Raw genomic sequence first — 20961 nt, forward strand, 5'->3', positions numbered from 1 at the left:
GTGATAATATGTGGGTGGAAGGGCCTGGGAGTTTAGACTACTCGGAGGATGGCTTAGCTCCAGGATCTCAGTTGTGGCCTTCTCTAAAAGGCTTCCAGTTCTGCGTAAGACACAGAGAGGCTTCTTAACCAGGTTCAAAGCACAGGTAAGGAAACCAAGTTTATTAGGTCACAAGGCATATTCTGGGAAAGATGCCGCATAAGGGCGTCAGGGGAGATGGCAGAATATCCATAACCTCCATGAACAAAACAGCCATTCAGCTAAACCTGATAAAGCTTGCTAGGCTTCTCCTGGCTGCCTGTTGCCAATTTATCCATGTCCGAGTCCATTACAGCCCCAAGATGCAGGTTGAATCCCTCTCAGTTTCCTCTGGAGGCAAATGGATACGGACACGTGTTCCCTAAAGATAGGGAGGAGGGGAAATGCAACCCGTGAGGTCTCAGGGGCTTCCCTGTTGCTGCTGCAGTGCGAGAACTCGGCACAGTGGAGGGACTTGGCTTACCCTAATGTATCAAAACACTCGTCACTGGCATCAGCTAGAATTTGGTCTGCTGAGCATCTGGTGTCAAATAAGAGCAAGTGCTGTTTATTTGGGGCTCTGTGTTATGTGGTTTTCTGAGCACAGAAATGTATAGATAACAATTAGAGGAAGCGACTGGGCTGTCTAGTGCATCTAATGCTGAAGTGCTACAAAATAGAGTGAAAATTAGTTCTAAAAGAAGAAAACCCCATCCTTCCTCACTATCATCTTCAGTGGTGATGCCAGTGTCTCCCTTGGGGAGAGCTGATGTTCTACTTTGATAATTTAATGTGTCATACAAAAACCTGTGAGTCAGCAGCTGAGTATGCCAGAGGGATGCAGACTGTTCTTGACAGGTTTGGTTAGTCCTCGATGTGCATCTCCTTGCACACACTATGTCCCAACATTTCCTCTCCACATCTGCCCACATCCCCCCTTCCTTCCAACACAGGGTTCACCCTGCCATAATACCGAGCAGCCAATTTTCCTAAATGGCTGACACATATTTGGGAGCACAAAGAGCACCAAAAAGATTATCTTAGTGTTTCAAAAACTGATCTATAAACTACAATTTCTCTGAATTTTAGTTCAGCCAGGAATGAAATGCAGCCTAGCAGCCCATGGCAGGAGTGTAAGAATTGTTTTGAGGGGCAGAGAACAGTCATTCATTCATTCATACATCCAAGGGGGATTAGATGAGGGAAAGTCTATGGGAGGTGAGCTGAGGTTTGGCCAACTTGTTGGGACTAGCACCTCTGCTCTCACAGAGGAGGCCATGGCATTCCCCTAAGTGTCACGCCTTCTCAGAGAAGCCACAGGTATTCTTAAACAAAAGCAGTTCTGTTCTTTGGTTGCGCATTTGAAAGTAATCAGCTTGCAAAGTGCACCAAACACAACTACTTTAAAACACGGCACAAACATCACATTGTGCATCTAGCCCACTCTGCCAAGAACCACTGACCAGTATCTGGTTATACAGACCAAGTGTTTGGAATAAAATAATATATTAAAAAAAAACAAAAACAAACAAAAAAAACCAACCAGCCAAAACTGACACTTGCACAGATATTGAGCCAGACTGCACAGCACACTGCAGCTCGCTGCAGCTGGGAATAAAGCATGATGATGATGCAGCAGGAACTCCAGCAAGCTCTGAATGAGAGGAGTTTGGAGGAGAGCAGTGAGGAGGGGGGCCAGGGACAGAAACCTGAGAAGCTTATACTGCACAGAAGGCGATTACAGAAGACCATTGCAGACAAAAGAGGAGGTGAGTGCTCTCAGCCCTGGAAATTCTTGGAAGCCTGAGGGAACTCACCTGGCAGTTTGGGCCAGGCTCTCTAGAGTTTGGATAAGAGCATCACCATCATTCTTCAGGCTCTCTGAGTGCTTCTCGTTTGAAGTTATCTGGAACAAAAAGAAAGAACCGTTATCAAAGGCTTAGCAAGAAATTCCTCTCTGTCATTTTTTGTGGGATAGGGGAGAGGGAAACAAGTTATAGCATTTATTACAATTGTAAATGGAATGTGACACTAAAGAGACCCAAGAGAAAGTGCCTTTTACCGAACAGGACTCAATTTTAGGCACAGACCATCTAAAATGTCTTGGCTTAATTAACAAGATTCACTCTTGTTCCGAGTCCTTGTATGTGTGCGAATTCACACATCACAGTCTGCCAATCCTGATTTCACCCTTAGTACCAATGCATATACAAGCCCCATTTAGTCTGAATTCCAGGGAGATCTTGGGGAGGCAGTCACTTTCTCACTTCAGGGAAAAAATAACGAAGCTTGTATCAGCCTTCAGATCAGGACACATGGGGTTTCTCTGAGAGGAGCCAGGTTAAAATCACTGCAATGGTAGCAGTTGCATATTGAAATTTTTCTTGCCCCTCATCAGTCATTAGGAATATTACCTACACAGGACTGTCACCTACAGAGCAGGGGACTGAGTGACCAAAGATATATGCCCTTTTGTGTCAAGTGAATCCTGATTATAGCTGATTTTGCTGCTGGTGTGTTTTATCACACTAATCTGTAATGACTGGTTTATTGTTTCTCCAGCCTCAAGTAGTATAACTACGCAGCTCCAAGCAGCTGCATATTTCCTGACCAGTTAAGCAGATGGATGGGAAGGTCAAGGGGGACATGACATGAAGTTGCACAGCAGTGTAGCACAATCAGACACTGAATACTTGGCAACTTGCTGAAGAAGCTCTTGTAGCTCAAAAAATTACTGAAAAGAAGGCTTGCATGTCAGTTCCTGCTTGCAAAGGTAAATAAATCTCGGCCAAAGAGAAAGGAAAAGTGAAGGACCAGAGCAGCCGATTATTTTGATACTGGAGGATTTAATGCTTGAAACGATGACTTCTAATCCCAAAATCTGGTGAGGACTTCTAAGCTTTAGCATGCCGTGGCTGGCCCTATTTACCATTGATCAAGCATCTGGGCAATATGCCTTCACATCTCCCTCTTAAATCACAAGCAAAACTGTATTTACAGCTGCCATCCCACCATAATTTATCACCGATTCTGCAACAGCAGTGTCTCTACATCTATAATCACAACATCCTGTAGTTAAGCAGTAACAGGGAACAGGGACTTGTCTGAAGTAAACTAAAATGTGTCCCGTGTGTTGGAAAAAAAACAGTGATGCCATTACCAAAGTACATATCATTGGTAAATCCTGATTACAGGTCATTAAACCTTTTCACTCTCTTGAGGTTTGTATCTGACCCTTTCAGTTTATATTTCGGTCAGCCATTCACTCGTTAGGCATGGAAGACACTTTTTAATCTGGTTTGTGAATGTGAGAACACCACCACACGTAACAGTAGCAATACAGTTGCAATACAGGGAGAAAAGTGCTTTCACCACAAGACAGTGCTTTCTCTTCCTAAAGAGTGCTCATGCCTCTACCCAACACTTCCCCATAAGCTGCTGCCACGTCCTCTGCACTTGCCACATTCGTGCCCCTTGTTCATCCTGCATGCTTCAAAGAGCCAGAGGTCATGGGAGGAGGAAGGTCATTAGGACTGGGTCATGCTCCATAAAACTACAAGGTCAAATAAAGGTTACAGATCTCAAATTCTAATACAGCCTAATTCTTGGATGCTGACATCTGTACAACCCTCATAGTCTTTTAATGAATTAGCCTTTGTGCATTATACGTAGAACATTCAAAATATGCTCAACTACAAAATCTGGTAGCAACAATAAGTTTTAATTCTAAAATGCTCTATTTCAGACAATAACTTCAGCCAACTGAGTCATAGGGTCTGACTATGAGCTTGCCTGTGTTGCAGCATGCCTTGTGTCATTATTAAGAATACATCTCTGTGAATACAATGCAATTGAATGGAAAGGATTAAAACGGCTTTATATGCACAGAAATCGTAACTGACAGGAACAGAAAGACCCATGAGATCATCTCCCCCATCTCCCTATTACACTTCACTGTTCACAGCAGCTTTCGGCCACAAGCAATGGGGCTTCTGCGCTACCTATCCATAGGGGCTACTCCCCCATCTAATAAAATGCTTCAATAAGATCCTTTCAGCAGTAAAAGTGGTACCACAAGGAGGGAGAGGATCAGGCCTTTAACATCATGAGCAGCCTGCAGACTGTTTCAATGAAGTCTAAAATGAATTTAGGAGACATTTTCTCTAGAGCATCAGCTAACAGTTTCACACAAGCCAAGGGGTGTTGGTGAAGAACAGACCCATCCAGCTGGCAGTGCCACCTGCACACACAAATGGAGAACTTGCACAGACAAAACGTGGCTGTACAGATTTACACAGGCAGCTGGGGTTTCCCCACCCTGCTCTCCATCACCAGTGTCCAGAAAACTGCTTTCTGTCTACCACCAGGCATCCACACCACGGGCCTGGGAGAGGATCGACGCTGTGGTAGCAGGAGGGCTGCAGGTTGAATATCAGGTTAGCTGCCAGTGCCCTGTCCTCGACCGCAGCTGCCAATGGGTTTTTTTTGTCAGTACTCCCATGCTGCTGCTACTCTGAACGCTAGCATTTATTTGGCTTTTCTGTCAGGCTGCGTAGTGGATCTGATTGCTGCCTGAGTGATCAGAAGATCTCTCACATGTGACAGATTACATCCTGCTTCACATAAAGCTCATGAGAAATATTGTCTAAATCACTGTTCGCTTTCAAGACCCAAGATAAAACTTTGCCCAAGTTTCTTATTTAAAAATTGTTCCCATTTTGTCTTTGTTTTGTTCCATAGATAAATTATGACAGGACATAAAACCATCAGTAACTAAAATTTTATAAATTAATGTATTTTTCACTTAGTTCGTTATTTTTTTCTTCTATCCAGCATTGCTGTGCCTTTTATCCACACCAGTTCTAGTTCTCATTCACTTGGAATTTTAACAACTAGTTTAATGATCTCTTGTAGCATTGCTATTTGTTAGGGCTGGCTACAACACATATTCAATGACATAATCAATAGCTATTCCTTTAATTAAAAATGTAATTAAATCTCAGTTTAGTTTTACACTCACTGCAATTTAACAAGAACTTCAAAATTACTTTTCTTTGTGAAGCCAATACCCATCCAGCAGCTTTCCTTCCTTCAATTCTACTAAACAAGGATGAGCCATAAGGAGTACCATAACTGATATGTAAAGATCAGTATTTCCTAAAATTTAGGATAGTTGTTCAGGTGTTATGGTGCTGCTAAAGGTGAGTGCAGGAAAAGATATAATTTAAAACATTCTTGGTCTAAGAAATTATTTTTGCAATTCAAGTTTCACAAAAGCGTGGAAACTTAAGGGACGATTGCTTTTCTTAGTTCATAATACTGAACTGCTTTCTCTGATTAGTCATAACTCACATTCTGTAATTTATGACCAAGTTAAATGACCTAAGTAAGTAGTGAACTACTCTCTCACCATTTTGAGGAGAAAGAAATTCTCCTGCTTTGGTGAGGTTTCTAGTAAACTGTAAGCTTGATGTCTGTGAAGTAAACTGGGAAATAATGCAAAATATTGATTGGGTAAAAATAAGGATCTTTTTATATGAAACTGTTTTCTGGTTGAAGAAAGGCCTCAGGAGCATATTTAGCTGTACCTTCAAGTGTTATCTTCTCAAATAAACAACCACTGGAGATGTTTAACATTTCCACACTCAACGGCTGCTTTTCCACAAGCCATCACCGTGCCTCTATACACAGAGCATTTATGAAATGCCTTGCTTGTTTCTCACAAACTGGCTTTTTGTCTTTCCCAAACACACATATTTTAAACTCATAAAGTGATGCTCCCTTACTTTTTCCTCAAAATTTAATACAATTAAGCTAATTACCTTTGCAGGATTCGTTAGCTCAAGTTCCCGCTCAACTTTACCGACACTGGCTGAAAGCAGCCTCACAGGTAACATGGGAGCTGCCGTGGACTGGTTTATCAGAACCACCAGATACCTGTAGGTCCAATGTTAGCATCACTCAAATATCGACACATGCTGTGAATAAAGAACCACTTATCCCCAGCTGGAGGCTTTTCTGTGAATGGGAGTTGCATCTTCAGCTAACACAGCAGTAAAACCAACCAGCAACATATTTTTTTCTGTGCACTAACTGGGACCCTATGTAGGACATGAAATATATTTTAAAAAATTAAGTTTTCAGAATTAAAAAAATTAAAGAATTAAGCACACTTCTATTGCTGTCTAGACACTATTTCAAATAATGTCTTCATAGTAAGTGCTGTCCCTGCAATTTTAAATGTGCATCTCAGACTTCTCATTCCTGCTTCCACCTGTGACTGGCTGAAGGCACCATCAGTAGGATACAGAGCCTTTCGTCCCCACCTAGAGCTGCTGCTTCAAATGCCACCCCAGCTATTAGTGATTGAAAGTTGATGGCTATTCACGACTGCTTAGTGTGACCTTATTCCCATTTTTTAAGGAACAAATGTCACAAAATATAGTGGTGTCAAAAACATTGCTATAGCTGACATGACAGCCCAGCAAATAAGTCAATGGGATGGTAACTTCAGAAATGAGGCATAATGCCTGGGCTGGAGGAGAAAACCTTCCAGCGCTGCAGCCCATCTTATGCCTCTTGCAAGGCATTTAATGGTACTTTTCTCCCAGGCTGTCAGCACTGAGCTATTCACAAGCACAGCAGCAATCAAATAAAACACGCCACTTGGTTTGTCATTCACAACTCATGATGACATGGCCAGAAACATGCAGCCATTCCTTCTTAACAGAGGAGCACGATAGCCAAGAATACACTGCAAACACAAACTCGTTCAGGTGAGCATCTATATGAAATAAACCCCACAGATCCATTGATTGTGTTCAAACTTACTAAATAAAAATATTTCTTTCACTGTAAGTCCCTCTCCAAGCATATACATTAAGCTGCCAGTGCCCAGAGGAGGTATAACAAACAAATCCATCACTTCCCACGACGGATCAAACAGATCCATCGCTTCTGTAGGCCTGCACACTTACTTACCTTTACAAAGTAATGTAACCCTACCTTTGTGTAATGAAGGGCCAGACCCAATATAGCATTTGGAACCTATAAAGTAGAGGCTGTAACAATTACATTTTAGGTGTCAGCTGCCAAAGAGGAATCCCAAGCAGAGACTGAAATACCTGCACGGTGCATGGGGACCATGTAGTTGCTGAAGGGCATGGAAACCTGCATGTTGAGCACAAAGTTATCTGAATTCCCTCTCCTCTCTGGAGCTCAGACTGCCAACATGGCAAACAAAAACTCACGGTCTAACAGCCGAGACCACAACTCCAACCCTTTTCTCAGTGACCTCACAGCTGGCTACAGACTCCCATGCTCTCCTGCAGTCCTCTCCCCTTTTCTAGGCAAGTGAAGGTCACATTTTTGTCACTGCGGCAGTTTCCACTGGATGGGGAGAGGCAGGGAGGTTTGAATGGTTCCACGCAGTGAGTGAATAACACCACAGCACGGGGACTTGGCAGGGAGGCAAGAGGAAGCGTGGCTCTCCAGGTCAGAGAAGTTAAGCATGAACTTCCATTTACCAGGGGAGCACTCTAGCTACTAGGCCAATTTTATATCTGTGGCAGGAATTTTTTAAAAAATAAAACCAAAACAACTAAAACGAGCAACAAAAATCTCAGATACATACAGTGGGTTTTTGTGAGGTGTTTAATCTGGCATTTGCTAGATGTGCTCTCAGCAGGTACCGGGGATTGGGTCCTTCAAAACGCTAAGGTGCAACCAATTTACAGGTGGTTTAATGAAAATTAATGGTAACTCTTGTCAGGCTCTGCAAGTGTAGCAGAGGAACACACAAGGACAGCATGCTTGCAGAGACACTGCACGCTCACAAGGATGGCCATGAGTTATTTTTGCTCTCCGTAATGTATGAGAGTTCATTCTAAAAGGGTAAAAACCTTCCTGGCATTTCCCCCCCATCACAGCATGCTTCCTTGCTGCTCTTCCCTCTACACATGGTTCAGCCTGAGAGAGACAGACACAGAACGTGTGTGGGAAGAACAAATCAAGTCGGACAAGTTATATTTATGTTACTAATTACCAACTCATTTGAACAGGCCTGAGCAATGTTGCTGGACCATAAAAACAAGAAATGAAAGTTACAAAAGCATGAGTGTTCCAGGTGTGCTTTGGCAAGCATATTGCAGTCAGGGATTGCAGACACACAATTACAAAGACTTTGTGGCCTTCAGATCCTGCAAATACATGTGAAAACAAGCAGGTATCTGTGACAAAAACCCCCTACATCAGACAGCTTAGCTCTGATGTGAGAGTTCAAAAATCTTTTTTTTTTTTTTTCCTCTTTATGGATAAAATTCTTGTTCCACTGAAGTCAGCAGCAAACTCCTTTTGACTTTGATAAGGCCAAGATTTCATTTGACGTGTTTTGTTTTCTTCTAATTTGTATGTGTGCGCAGGTTTATTCTAAGTTCAAAGCAATTTCCACCGGTAACTTGGAAACGTACCAGTTTCCCAGCAGCCTGAAAGCTACGCTGTCTCAAGGACTCTTCACAGAGACACAAGGAATGTCTCCCACATGCTATATAATGGTTAATTGATTTTGGACGTTTCTTGACACCTTCCACTTTGAGGCTATTCTCTGCCCTTCAGCGTATACCTAATGCACACAAAGGCATGCTCCGTGGTTGTTGTAAAGTTGTAAAATTACCAACTCTAAGGAGCATTGTCTAAGCATAAGAGAAGATTCGTAAAACCATGGGGTAATTATTGAACGGAAGACTGCTGTCTTGTTTGATTTTTTTTATTTGGTTTTTATTGAGAGCAGTGTCCTTAGCTCGCTTTCAGGAAATACAAGATGTCTTTATAACCCAGAAAATATCCTTTATCACAGCTTCCATCCTTTGTAACTAGTGAGTTTAAAATATTTGACTTAACAGAACTGGATAGGGCAACCTCTTCACATCCTTTAGAACCAGCTGTCCACAGCAACTTCATTAGCAAAAGTAAACGACAGTCCTGTCCGGCAAAAGGCATCTCAAGGTGCTACAGGAGACTTCCACATAGTATTGCAGTGTTGACAAGTTACGCATGCTCATAAGCCAGCCCAACATCAATATGACATTAAAAATAAACACTTGCCACCCCATCCACAAACACGGGTTCGTCTGTCACCTGCATGCCAACGACTGCCTGAGGTACCACTTCAGACTAGTTTCACTCTGTCTAAACAATGATCCCAGCCAGCCTCAGACATCAGGTTTAGCAAAATAGGAGCACATCCTGAGCTTACACAAACCTCGCAAGCCCCTCAGATCCCTCTTCCCGCAGCTCCTGGGCAGCTGCCTGTCCTCACCTTGCTGGATCTGCTGAGACCACCACCTCCCAGGTATGCCTCACGCTGATGGTCTCTTACGACTTCCCCCCTTACAAAAGGAACAGGGAAATCCACTGGAATAATTTTTCACTACCACAGCAGGTCCAATTTAGGCTTAGATCCTATGTTTATGTTCCTTTAGGATCTATTACAGAGGCTCCTGGTTATCTTGGAGCAAAAAACCCTAAAAGCAGTTATGAACCCACACTAAAACAACACACAGATTCTCTGTGTATCTAGATTTCCCCTCAAGCTCATCATTCCCTGGATCTCTCATATGCAAATGTCCTTCATAGTCTCACTTTCTCCTCATCAGCTTTTCTCCCAAAATAGCTTCTGACAATGAGCTCCCAATCCCTCTTAAATGTTGATTCCTCTTTTTTCCAGTGCCTCTGTCTTTTATTGCCTAATAATTCAAGACGTGAATAAGATCCCTGAATTTCAGCATCTGTCATCCCTTATATCTCCCCGTAAAATCACGAAATAGTCTGACTGCAAAGTTTTTTTGGACTTATATCTGACTTTCTTCGATATGCTCCATGGGTTAGGGATGGCTACCTTTTCTTTTCACATACATGTTCTTTTCAGGTTCATCTAGTACACCTGAACCTAGCTCTTTCACTGACATATTTCGTGCTATGACAATTCAAATAACTGCAAATATTTATACACATCTAAGGGTAAGAATCATTACTACAGATAACTCATCTTCTCACTATTAGGAAAACCAGCGACACCCAGAACATACTGGAAAGTGCTGACCTTTAAATGGCAATTACCACACAGGAGAAGTACGCAAGTAACCAAGCAATTACCAATTTCATAAATGCTTTTATATCCAAGGACACAAACCCTTGAGCAGCCATGCCTGTGATGCTCAGGTGAACTGGCCAAACCCCTAGGAACCTCCAAGAAGTTGCAGTCTACTGAGGAATTTGAGTTTTAATGCATATAGTCTCCAAAAAATAATACCTCCAACTTAACATTGTCCCTTGTCCTGCTCTAAAATGCTTCTCATAAAGATAAAAGACTACTATGCCTTGGCAAAGGCAGTGTGATGTGAACAGATGCTGTCAAAGTTGTCCTTCTACAGATCTATCAGTGCAATTCAAATCCGATCTAGTATACAAAATCCCTAGCTTCCCCTGAGCAGAACCTTTATATGACATTGATTAACTTTCATGGAGGATGAAACAAAATTGGAAAGTTCATGCTCACTTTGGTCATAATCTGGACTTGAACACCAGACTCCAACAACTAAAAATCTGTACAACTAGACTTAATGTGTTAGATTTTACCATTCCAAGAAAAGCAGGAATATGATGAGTTAAATTAAGAACTAACATAGATTATGAAAAATACATACTTAAAGAATAAAAAGAGTAGCAAAATCTTGTTAGAATATCATTATGAACTATGATTTTGAGCTAAATATTAAAGCATTAAACATTTGTTCCTTCGTAGCCCCTGTAGACTCAGTTTCTATGGACACATAAAACTTGGATATAGAACCCTTGAAGTTTTCCTTAAGTACCAAACATGGATAGTCTTTCATATACTGAAAAAAAGACAAAAAAAAGCTCCAAAGATTTTTTATTAGGGGAAAAAAGCATCATTATATTTATGCTTTATGTAAAAAGCAACTAGGAATGTAAATGACTGAACAGGGATGTAAGTCTATAAAACACCAATTTCTGAGGAAAATTATGCTTTATGTAATGGTTCAATTTCCATAAAATTGTAAAAACTGTCATAAAACCAAATGGACTTCTGAAATCAATGCTTGCTTATTGTCATGTGACAGATGGCTCTGACTGCCTGGCAGAGAGCAAACAGCTACCTAGTTGGTCCTCACTGACCTCAGAGAGAATCATTTTGGTCTATTCACATCTTTTTTTTAACAAGCCCAGTTGCATTTAAGTATCTTTACAGCAGCTAGTAAGTCATCCATGCACAATTACAGAGAGGAGGTCAAAAGGAAGTAATAGTGATGAGCCCAACAGATGACACAGCTAGGCAATCTCAACAGTATTGCACTATGTAAAATTACAGTGTACTGAAACACCAAATGAGTCCAGCAATTCTTTTGTGCCCACAGAAACAATGAATTAGGACTCCATAAAGAAAACAACAGTGATAGTCACTGGGAATTACACTGGCCTTGAATTATGAATCGAATAAACAGGTTGCAGGTTTCAAAACTGCCAGTTTCACTGTACAACCCGAAGGAAAACATCTGTCCGTGTGAAAAGAGAGCAGATTTCTCATTGTTGACCACAGCAGCATTCCTTTTCAGACAGCTCCTGTATCTATTCATAATCATACTAGGCTCCCAGTACCCAAATATTAGCACAGTGCTAATCGTTGGGGCGGAGGGGGTGTGTGTGTGAGAGGGGTGTCTCAGAAAGCAGACATGTTCCAAACAGGGGGGTAACTAACTTCCCCCAGGAACATGAGTACACAGTATGCCAGCCACTGGAATAAAGAATAAAGACTTTTCATTCTTGCTGCTCTCTGAAATTAAGAGCAGGTCCCATATTTGATTCTCCCTCCACTCCGTCAGCATCATTAAAGAGCAGCTATTGCAGACTGACTGAATACTTTAATGGCAGTTGTGAAAACAACCATCAACCAAAATGTCAGCCCAAATCTGCACTTAGCACAGACACACATATACTTCCAGACTTACACTGCTTATTCTAAATAAACACAGTACGATTTAATTCAGAATGAAGAGTTCAATAGGCCAAGTTGCAAGTAAGTGCTCACAGTTACTTCAGAGGTCATCCCCCCTCACCGTGTCTTGCACTGCAGGTAACCACAAGTCCTCAGCACATTCATGGGAACACTTGCCATTTCACTAAGTTGTGTTTGGTCTCCACATGCTTCATCCTTTATGAGCCCTGCCTGTTCTAGTGACATCAAGAAACTAGTGATTTGAGAATTTCATATCGATTTTCCTCTCCCTACCTCAACTCACATACACCCACACTTGGCTGACTATCGCAGTTTCAGCAGTGACTGGCAGTAACAGGTTCCTCAGTAGCTTTCCTCTGCTCTTATCAATTCACTGAGTTCCAGCTCCTGGCCACCTGTCCATAAGAGAAACTCTTACAGCTACCCCCAACATAACACCATTTTACTGTTCTTTATAATAATATTTCAAAATAGATGAATATAAAGACAGCGGAGTTTCTTTGCTGCAACTGCAAAAACAAACAGGCTCTAAGACAAGGTTAAATGATTTACAGCAGAAACTTGCAAAGAGAAGATAAATCACCTTCTTCTCTCAATACAGTGCTGTACAGTCATCTTCATCTTTTCTTATCAGCAGCCATTTCTAACAGATGCAAGGAGTGCTCTTATTATGTTAGGGAGCATGAAGGATCAAGCTCTCCAACCTGGCAGTCTTCTATCAACAATAAAAGAAAAAGATACAAAGACCATGAGTCCAACATGTCACTAACCAGTGACATGAATGGCAATGTACTGCTTTACTGTTAATAAAAGAAGTCAGGGAAGACCAAGGCTCATTTTATTTAAGGATAAACTCAAATAGCTGGTAACTCATCCCTGACAGTATAAAAAGAAGGGCAACGCATGACAACTCTGCGTAATCCTTCACGGCAGATGGAGAGAGGGGAATGAGACTACCTGTTTGTGCAGGTGGTGGGCATGGGAATGACAATTTTGTCCTACTGCAACTGCCCAGTTGTGATCACCAAACTGGGACAAGGCAAGGAGGAATATATCACAGTGTCAAGAAATGAATGTAGAAGTTACAAAATATTTGCTTAAATTGTTCATCCTCTCCACGTAGAAGGCTATGTCTGGCACTGTTACCACAGATACGCCAGCTTATCTTCTCCTTTGCGTAGTTAAACAAATTTTAGCTAAATTAAAATCATGCAATTAAGTAAAGAGTCAAACAATCACAAGTATTTGAGTTAAAGCAGTTTAAGAAATTACCAACCACTTCGCTAGAATGTGAAATCTAGGTATATACGCACCCACTAAAGGGCAACATTAAGTGGGCTGGCTTGAACCACCACTATTCGTGATTTACACTAACCTATTTTACTCCACGCTGTAAAAGACTGGGGTGCCCATAGTCAGCTGTGTTATCTCAGGCAAGGCAGTATTAATTTCCAACTGAGCAGGCAACAGGTCCCTCAACATCTCTGCCTTGATAGCACCATGATGGATGTCCTTATTTTAAAAGCTCACTAAATGTTAAAATTCTGAGCAAGAAATTCCTATCAACAGAGGAAAGATGCTAGCACAATTGTTTGTAATGCATCCTTATTTTTATAAAACATATTCGAATTGACATTAGTTATGTCACCAGTTAGTTATGCTGTCCAAAGGGGTTTTGTGGGGTTCAGTTGCCATGGTTTTAAAAGAAAAGAAAAAGAAAATTTTTTTTTAAAAATATCACTGCCCCACCTGTCTGCTCCATTTCATTGCTAGGGGTTCCTGTCCCCAGAGCAGGAAGGATAAGATCCCTGTTCCTGTCTCACTTGCTCTGGCTCACAACTTGCCCTGTTAGCTTGAACAGCTGATGAAGGTGGGCCCACACTAACACGGGGCTGAGAAACATTGCCAGGTCCATTGAGTCAGGACAGCAGAGAGGCAGGAGAGCGAAGCGGGGTGCAGTGCAGCCAGCACCTCAGAGCCTTGAGCATGAGCTCACAGACTTTTGTCATTAAAAGGTGGAGATGAAGAGGTGGAAAGCTGAAAAGATTAAACTTTCAGCAAAGAAGTAAGTCAACAACAAAGGGAGAGTCTGTACTTCTGTAAACACAAAATCCGCTGAATTCCCAAAGAAGAAATCTTTTTTCCTAGAGGAAGTAAACAGTTTAATTTGGATAGGAAAACATTCTCTGGAAGACAAACTGACTGTTTCTCTTTGTAACTCTGTAATACAGCAGAGACTGACCTTTGCATCCTCATTTTGATGCTTATCTTGAGCAAACAGCCTAGAAGTCAATGTCTACTGAGAAAAAATTAGGGAAGTGACTTTTCTCTAAAAGTGCAGAGCAAGTCCTAGGGAAAATTTTAATAAATATGAGTCCAGCTGCTGTGGCTGAATGTTAACCAGCTTTGTGATGCAGTGTTTATTTGGCCTTGAAGTGCTTGCTAAGACAAGTTAAACTTCAATCTTGAATTATGCGATTAAATCTTTCAGGGAGAAAGCGATCCTTTGTAGCTTTTGTTATCTCAAAATACATTATATTTCAGTATCAGCAGAACAACAAACATTTTCTTATTTTATACATGCATCGGCTTTTTGCTTTTATCTCCTGGGTGAATTTAGGGTTCAAGGCATGGATACCACTGACTAAAGGCAATCTTAATGATCGCAAGGGGTCTGACAAACTTCTCCCATGCAGATTGGGCAGTGAACCTTACACCCAGCTTACAGCACTGCCACTTCAGCAGTCTTGGCTTCAGTTGAATAGACAATCATATCGAACTGTGTACAAAATGGCTACTGACACTCCAGCTTTCAGCTATGATCTAATCGGGATATGAACTGGATATTTTTTCCTCCCATTTTCTTTTTGACTGTGGGAAAAAAAACTATAAAGTACTATTATCACATGGTAATACTCATAATAAATATGCACAGATTAAAAATAAAGCATTTTTAACTTAATAAAGCAGTTTGTTTTCTCTTAGAGGTTTCAAGTTGAAAATACTCAGACATTTTTGCTCATCAGCAGCTAATTGCATCATTGTTTTGCATTTGCTATTGCACAACTACCATGAACAAGGTGTGCCTTAAAATTAGATGTTGCAGCCCATACACTTAACCTGATTAGGTCAATAAATTAAATATTAACACAGTTACGGAACTGAAAGCAGACAGATTCTTGTTAAAAAAGAAGTCATTACATACTCTTACATTGTATTCTTCTGAGAACACGGGACTGAATGTTTTCAGATGCAGAATGAGCAACTGGATGTGTGCCACAAGATACTGCCTTTGCTCCTATACCCACCATGGCCGTCAATCTTGTAACTCTGTCCTCCAGGACGAGGTAACTGAGTCACAGTGCAAACTTAATCACATCACAAAACAAAGCTGATGTGATGATATCATTACTGTTCCAGGAAAAGCAATAAACTCCATTCCTATTTACACCAGCAAATCTAGCTTTCAGCAAAGACCTACAAAGGCCCTGACCACATAACACAGAGAACAAGTAACACGAGTGGCACCCTATTAAGGAAACTTACTAACGTACCCAAGAGAGTGACACTGAGACTTTTAAAGAAAGTCTCAGTGCTTTGTCAGAGAATTTTTGAATTTGAAAGGAGTTTTGAAGTTTAACCAAATCTATGATCCTTTTTGGTAAGGTTAAGGTACCTGGAAGTTGCCTTTATGTCAAGTTAAAAATAATTTTGTACATTAAAGAAGAGATTTATTGCACTATTTCAAGCACTCAACCCAATCTAAATTGTCTAGGAGGTTCGTTTTGAAGCTCTTCACCCTTTTTTAAATACTGTCTTTGGAATATTTTCTAGCATAGTATCAGACATGCAGAAACAAAATCTAAAATGACTAAATCTGACTTAAAAAGAATACCTGTCTGATCAAAGCCTCTAGCTCATCTGTGTCGGTTTTGGTTGTTGTTTTTTTTAAAAAAACTAACTAGCAGGAAAAGTCTTATCTTCTAAGAGTTGCACTTAAAACTGATTGCTTATAAAGATTTGAAGAATGATTGGGATTATCATTCTAAAACAGCACCCAGGGGAACTGGGTGGATCAAGAGATTGCTAATGAGATATCGAGTCTTTCACATCTAAACTGCTGATGTAAATTCAATCCAAGACAAAGATCCCCCAACTGGTGGACATCTGGTGATCTGTAAGAAATGAGGTGATGTTTTCACTCTATTCTTAGAAGGTACATGTTTTAAGAGCACTGAACTGCCAGCAAAATTGGCACTCTTTGCAGTGAAACCAAGGAATGAATTGACAATGAAACACTTTAAATTAACTTTTATCCCTCAATACAGTAATATAAAACAAGGCTTTGGCTTTCTGGATCAGGTTTAGATCACAATTACTTTCCCCAACCCGCTCAAAATAAAAATTTCAGCCTCTAAGACTGTTACAGTAAATTCAAATGAAACATTTTAGTAAGGTAAAAATTACTATTTAAGTTCCAGAGTAGCTATATTGGGCTTTAATGACTTATAATTTACAGAAAGGCCAGTGGTAGATGTTAATGAGTAACTCAGACAACTTTCTATTAGACTTTTCTGCAGGAGCAGTCATTATCACATGTCAGTTGCTCAGAACATAGCACTGTAGTCCTCCCTCTTATTTAATAAAAGCAAATAAATAATTTCCAATAATTGATGTACTCAGTGCATTTAGACCCTAGTTTCACTCATAAATTATAGTAAATGTATCATTTTAATTAACTTACTAGTCATAGCTGTTCTACAGATGTTTTGTTTGTGAACTATTTGCATCTCTTATTATTGTGATTCTTGAATTACTAATGGGATTTGTGACAGATCAACTATATGACATATTACTGTTTCTGTTTGCTGACTACTGGGTCAGACTGAGAGTCCATCTCCTAGGACTAAAACTCTTTGCTCTTGGTACATGACATGGGTATCTACCTCAAATGGCTACCATGCAAACCAAGCCCATAGCCAGTGCAGGGAGATGGACTGACCTTACCTGCATATGAATCAGTGGGTTGGGCACACACTAATTGCCATGGCAGGAGCAGAGCCTGTTCCCCTCACTCAGCTTTCTTCCCTCTTTCCTTCCTTCCCCAAAGTACTCCTTCCACCCCATAAGCCAAGTCCCTTCTCCCTGCAGGAACCTCCCTCACAGCCCCATGGCAATTACCACGCATGCACAGGAGGGGAACGCACCAGAGCTACCAGAGCAAGACCCAGTCGTGTGCTGGTGGCATTGCATGGAATGGGGGAAGCTAGAGGAGCCCTTGGTTGTGCCTTTCAAAGGATCCCTCTACTGAGGTCATTGCTCTACCAGGGAAAAGCTTCTTCCCATGTTAGGTCCCAGGGCAAATCCAGAGAGATTGTCCCTTGGACCAGGAAGAAGGAATATGATCCCTTTAAATAATGGAAGGTGTTGACCATCCACAGATGTTTCTCTCCCTTCAAGGCACCATTAAAAATCTCATGTAGGTTCTAAGATGCCCCCTTATAGCAGGCATGGACAGCCGGCCACAGCCACTAAACACAAGAGAGGTTCCTTAGTGAGGGGTGAAGAGGAACACCACAATGTGTGGAAAAGGGCACCTTGAGAGAAGATACAATTTCTTCTCCTGCTAATCCTTTCCTACTCTCTTCCCCTTATGCACTGCCTCCCAGATCCTGCTCACTCCAAACCCAGTTTTGCTAGCCATCCCTCTGCAGACACTCATGAGCACGTGCTGGAAATTTGTCCTAGGGGACAAAACCAGCAATCTTAATTCAAGGCGGGGAGCTGGGCTCCTTCACATCATTAGAGAAGGTCACTGATGCATCCACAGCCCCATCTCCTGAGACAGCCTGTGTGTAGAAATAGTCATATAAAGGAGTAACACCACCATCATCAGTCCTCTCACAGAATTCTTGAGGAAGCCTTGAATATGGTCCTCTGGGATATGGTTGGTGAGAAGGAAGAAACTGCCTTAGTGGTTGCCAGGCAAAAGTCCATTCTGAAGATAGGCTACCACCTTTCCAGAAAATCAAGGTCTTGGGTCTGACTTCTGTCACCTGAGGAAGGGATGATCCCCTGCCTTCCCATTAGGTCTTCATCTAGGTGCTGAGACAACACCAGCACTTGGTCTTATCTTCCCTGCCTAAACCTCCTCCTACAGCTCCAGCTGTCCCCAGTCTCCATGCTGAGTACTGGTGGCCAATTCCACAAGGCTTGGCAAGTGCCAGAATGACTAGAATCCAGAGAGAAAACGTGTACGTAGAGAGCCCTTTCTTCTTGCATTTCCTGTGCATCTGTAAGAGGGGTGTCATCCTCTGCCAGGAGGCTGTCAACATGCTTCTTGGTACCCTTTTGCTTTTCCAATGAGTAGATGTATGCACATGCTCCAATTCCCCTGCCAAAGGAGTTGGATGTGTGGTCAGAGAAATGTGCCTCAGACCCAGTGGTCTTTCTGGACCCAGACTTTACACTCTTTCTCTTATCATTCAATACACTAGGGTGGGTAAGGCAGGTGCCTTTAGGCTCTAAAATATCTTGTACCAGATGCCAGCTTGCCACAGCCCTCCACCAACTAGCTCTTTTCAAGTTGCTGCAGCACAAGGACTGGCACACACCTTCTCTACATCCCAGCACCTTTACAATGAGGAAAAGATATTATTTCCTTCTTATCAAGCAAGCTCAAACCTCCAAAAGGCCTCTACAAAGCCTATGTCCTCTGACAGGCTATTGTAAGAATGACCAGAGGTTGACCTTGCCCAAAATTAAGAGCTCGTGACCATTACAGACACCAGGTAGCAGTCCATGAAAGGGGTTGACCAGCCACAGGGGAGCTCCTTACTCATTTGTGGCCCCATGGACATTTTTCTTGGTCCAATGCTCTGCAAGCCCCAAGGCCTGTATAGTTAGGATGATTTTTCCATCTATACATTATTCAGTATTTATCATTACTGAATGTTATCTGCAATTCTGTCATCCGTTCAATCAATATTTCAAGTTGTCTGCAACTCTTCACAATCAGCCTTAGTTTTGAATAATTCTGTATCATCAAAAATCTTTGTCATAGTGCTCTTCATGTCTTTTTCCAGGCAATATATGAGTGCATTGCAGAGAAAAGATGCCGGTAGGCTTATGATAGCGATCTACACTTGTGGTGCAACAGCAGCCATTTATTATTTCTTATAATTTAAGCTGTTATTAATCTGTGAGAAGAACTTTCCTCTTTCTCATGGCAGCTTAGTTGCTTTAGGAAGTTCTACTGAGAAACCTTAAGAAATGCCTTTTCAAAATCCAAGTCCACTATATCAAATGGATTACAATTCTTCACGCACTATTGACTCACTCAGAGGAACCGGAGAAATATGACTTTCCTCTACAGACATCATATTGACTCTTACATAATGTGCTATATTTATCTTTCTCTTTACTCATTCTTTCCTTATTATCATACCTAACAGTTCCACCTTACAGAAGTCAGAGTTAATTGTTTGCAGTTCTCAGAATGATCCCTAGAGCCCTTTTAACAATTTTAGTATAGGTACTGATTTACCTGATAGGTTGCATATCACAATTACAGGCTCAGCAATTTCTTGGACAATCACCATTGCGACCAGCTGACCTGTTACTATTAACTTGATCAAATTGGTCCAAAATCTCTTTTTGTGACACCTTGATTTTTTTTTGACAATTCTATATACATAACAAACAGATTGAGATGACCAAACTGTGTAACTTCAAGTAGCAAAAATCAAGTCTGAAAAGTGACTTTTGTGGTCTAAGTACAAGACTTGCCCTCCTCTTGTCTTCAGAGGAATACTTCATGTGTCAGTCTACAAAATGAAGTCTGATGCAAAGATACAGTAGTTTCTCAAAACCTTTGTAAACAGTGATGAATGACTACCTTCATTGCACATGATGTATTTTTTCATTTGATGAACTGATAAGCTATTAATGAGGACTACCTGTAACTATGAAGAGTGGCATCTTTGTCTCTGTTTTGAGATAATTTTTTGAAAAATATACACCTCAGAATATAACCTAGATGACTGACCTTGCTAAGTAACACATACTCGTCAACTTGGTAGAACTGCACAAACATAATCTAAATTACCACTACAGACTTCCAGCAACCTTTTAAGTCTTAGCACATGTTTATGGACATAAACATTCCAAAACAGATAGAAAACTGCAGATGTTTGGAAGTCTTCTGATGGACACCTCCTCTGGAGGTAGGGTATCTCATCACCTTGAAATGATTTCTTATGATTTCCCTTGAAACATCTCCTGGACAAAGCTCCTGGAGATAAGACACTTCTTAACTGATTGTGTCCGTCCCTGTCACATTTCCATCCAAAAATTTCACACATGAGGGGGACTCTCCTCAAAACTGACACTCAGAGTGACACTTCTTGTATGGGGCAGTTTCTGAATTTGCTCATGAAAACAGAAATGAGAAAAGTTTTTGAAGAGCATGTTCCCATGTATTTGTAGCATATATATGACAAATACAATATATCATAATAACATATCTAGCTTTTGACTCTGAAAACAAATTGTGGGTGTATTAGTTCTTGCTTAATGTGAGGACCAGTGGGAAGTACTTTCTAAAAGGATAATAAGGCAGTGCAAAGGACTAAGATTCACAAAATTATGAGAAGAGGATAATTTTGTGATGGGTGTGGACTGTGGGAGTTTTCTGAATCGATGCTCAGAGCCAAGAAAAGCTAAACCTTTCTTCTTTTTCTAAATGAAAGAAAAACTTCTAATAAAGACATCAGATAAATGTAATAATATTATTGCCATAGGACATGCAAGTGCAGTAAAGCTACAATATGACAGCATTTCAATGATAAGCAGAAACCACAGGTTTAGAGTTTAGAGTCTAATAAAATACAGGAAGCTAGAATTAGAAA

The 20961-nt window shown here is 41.1% G+C and overlaps 1 protein-coding gene across 1 annotated transcript in view; it reads right to left on the reverse strand.

Annotated features, from left to right (window-relative positions):
- The window catches only part of LOC104831409 (serine/threonine-protein kinase ULK4-like), a gene marked incomplete at its 5' end in the record, with an annotated part of 190340 nt that overhangs the window by 1241 nt on the left and 168138 nt on the right, over positions 1-20961 (reverse strand). Inside the window, one exon of the mRNA XM_010566968.1 lies at positions 1836-1924. Coding sequence (XP_010565270.1) covers positions 1836-1924 — 89 coding nt within the window. The remainder of the gene's footprint in view (positions 1-1835; positions 1925-20961) is intronic.

Source organism: Haliaeetus leucocephalus, unplaced genomic scaffold (assembly GCF_000737465.1).
Source record: "Haliaeetus leucocephalus isolate CR32 unplaced genomic scaffold, Haliaeetus_leucocephalus-4.0 Scaffold222, whole genome shotgun sequence".
Taxonomy (NCBI): domain Eukaryota; kingdom Metazoa; phylum Chordata; class Aves; order Accipitriformes; family Accipitridae; genus Haliaeetus; species Haliaeetus leucocephalus.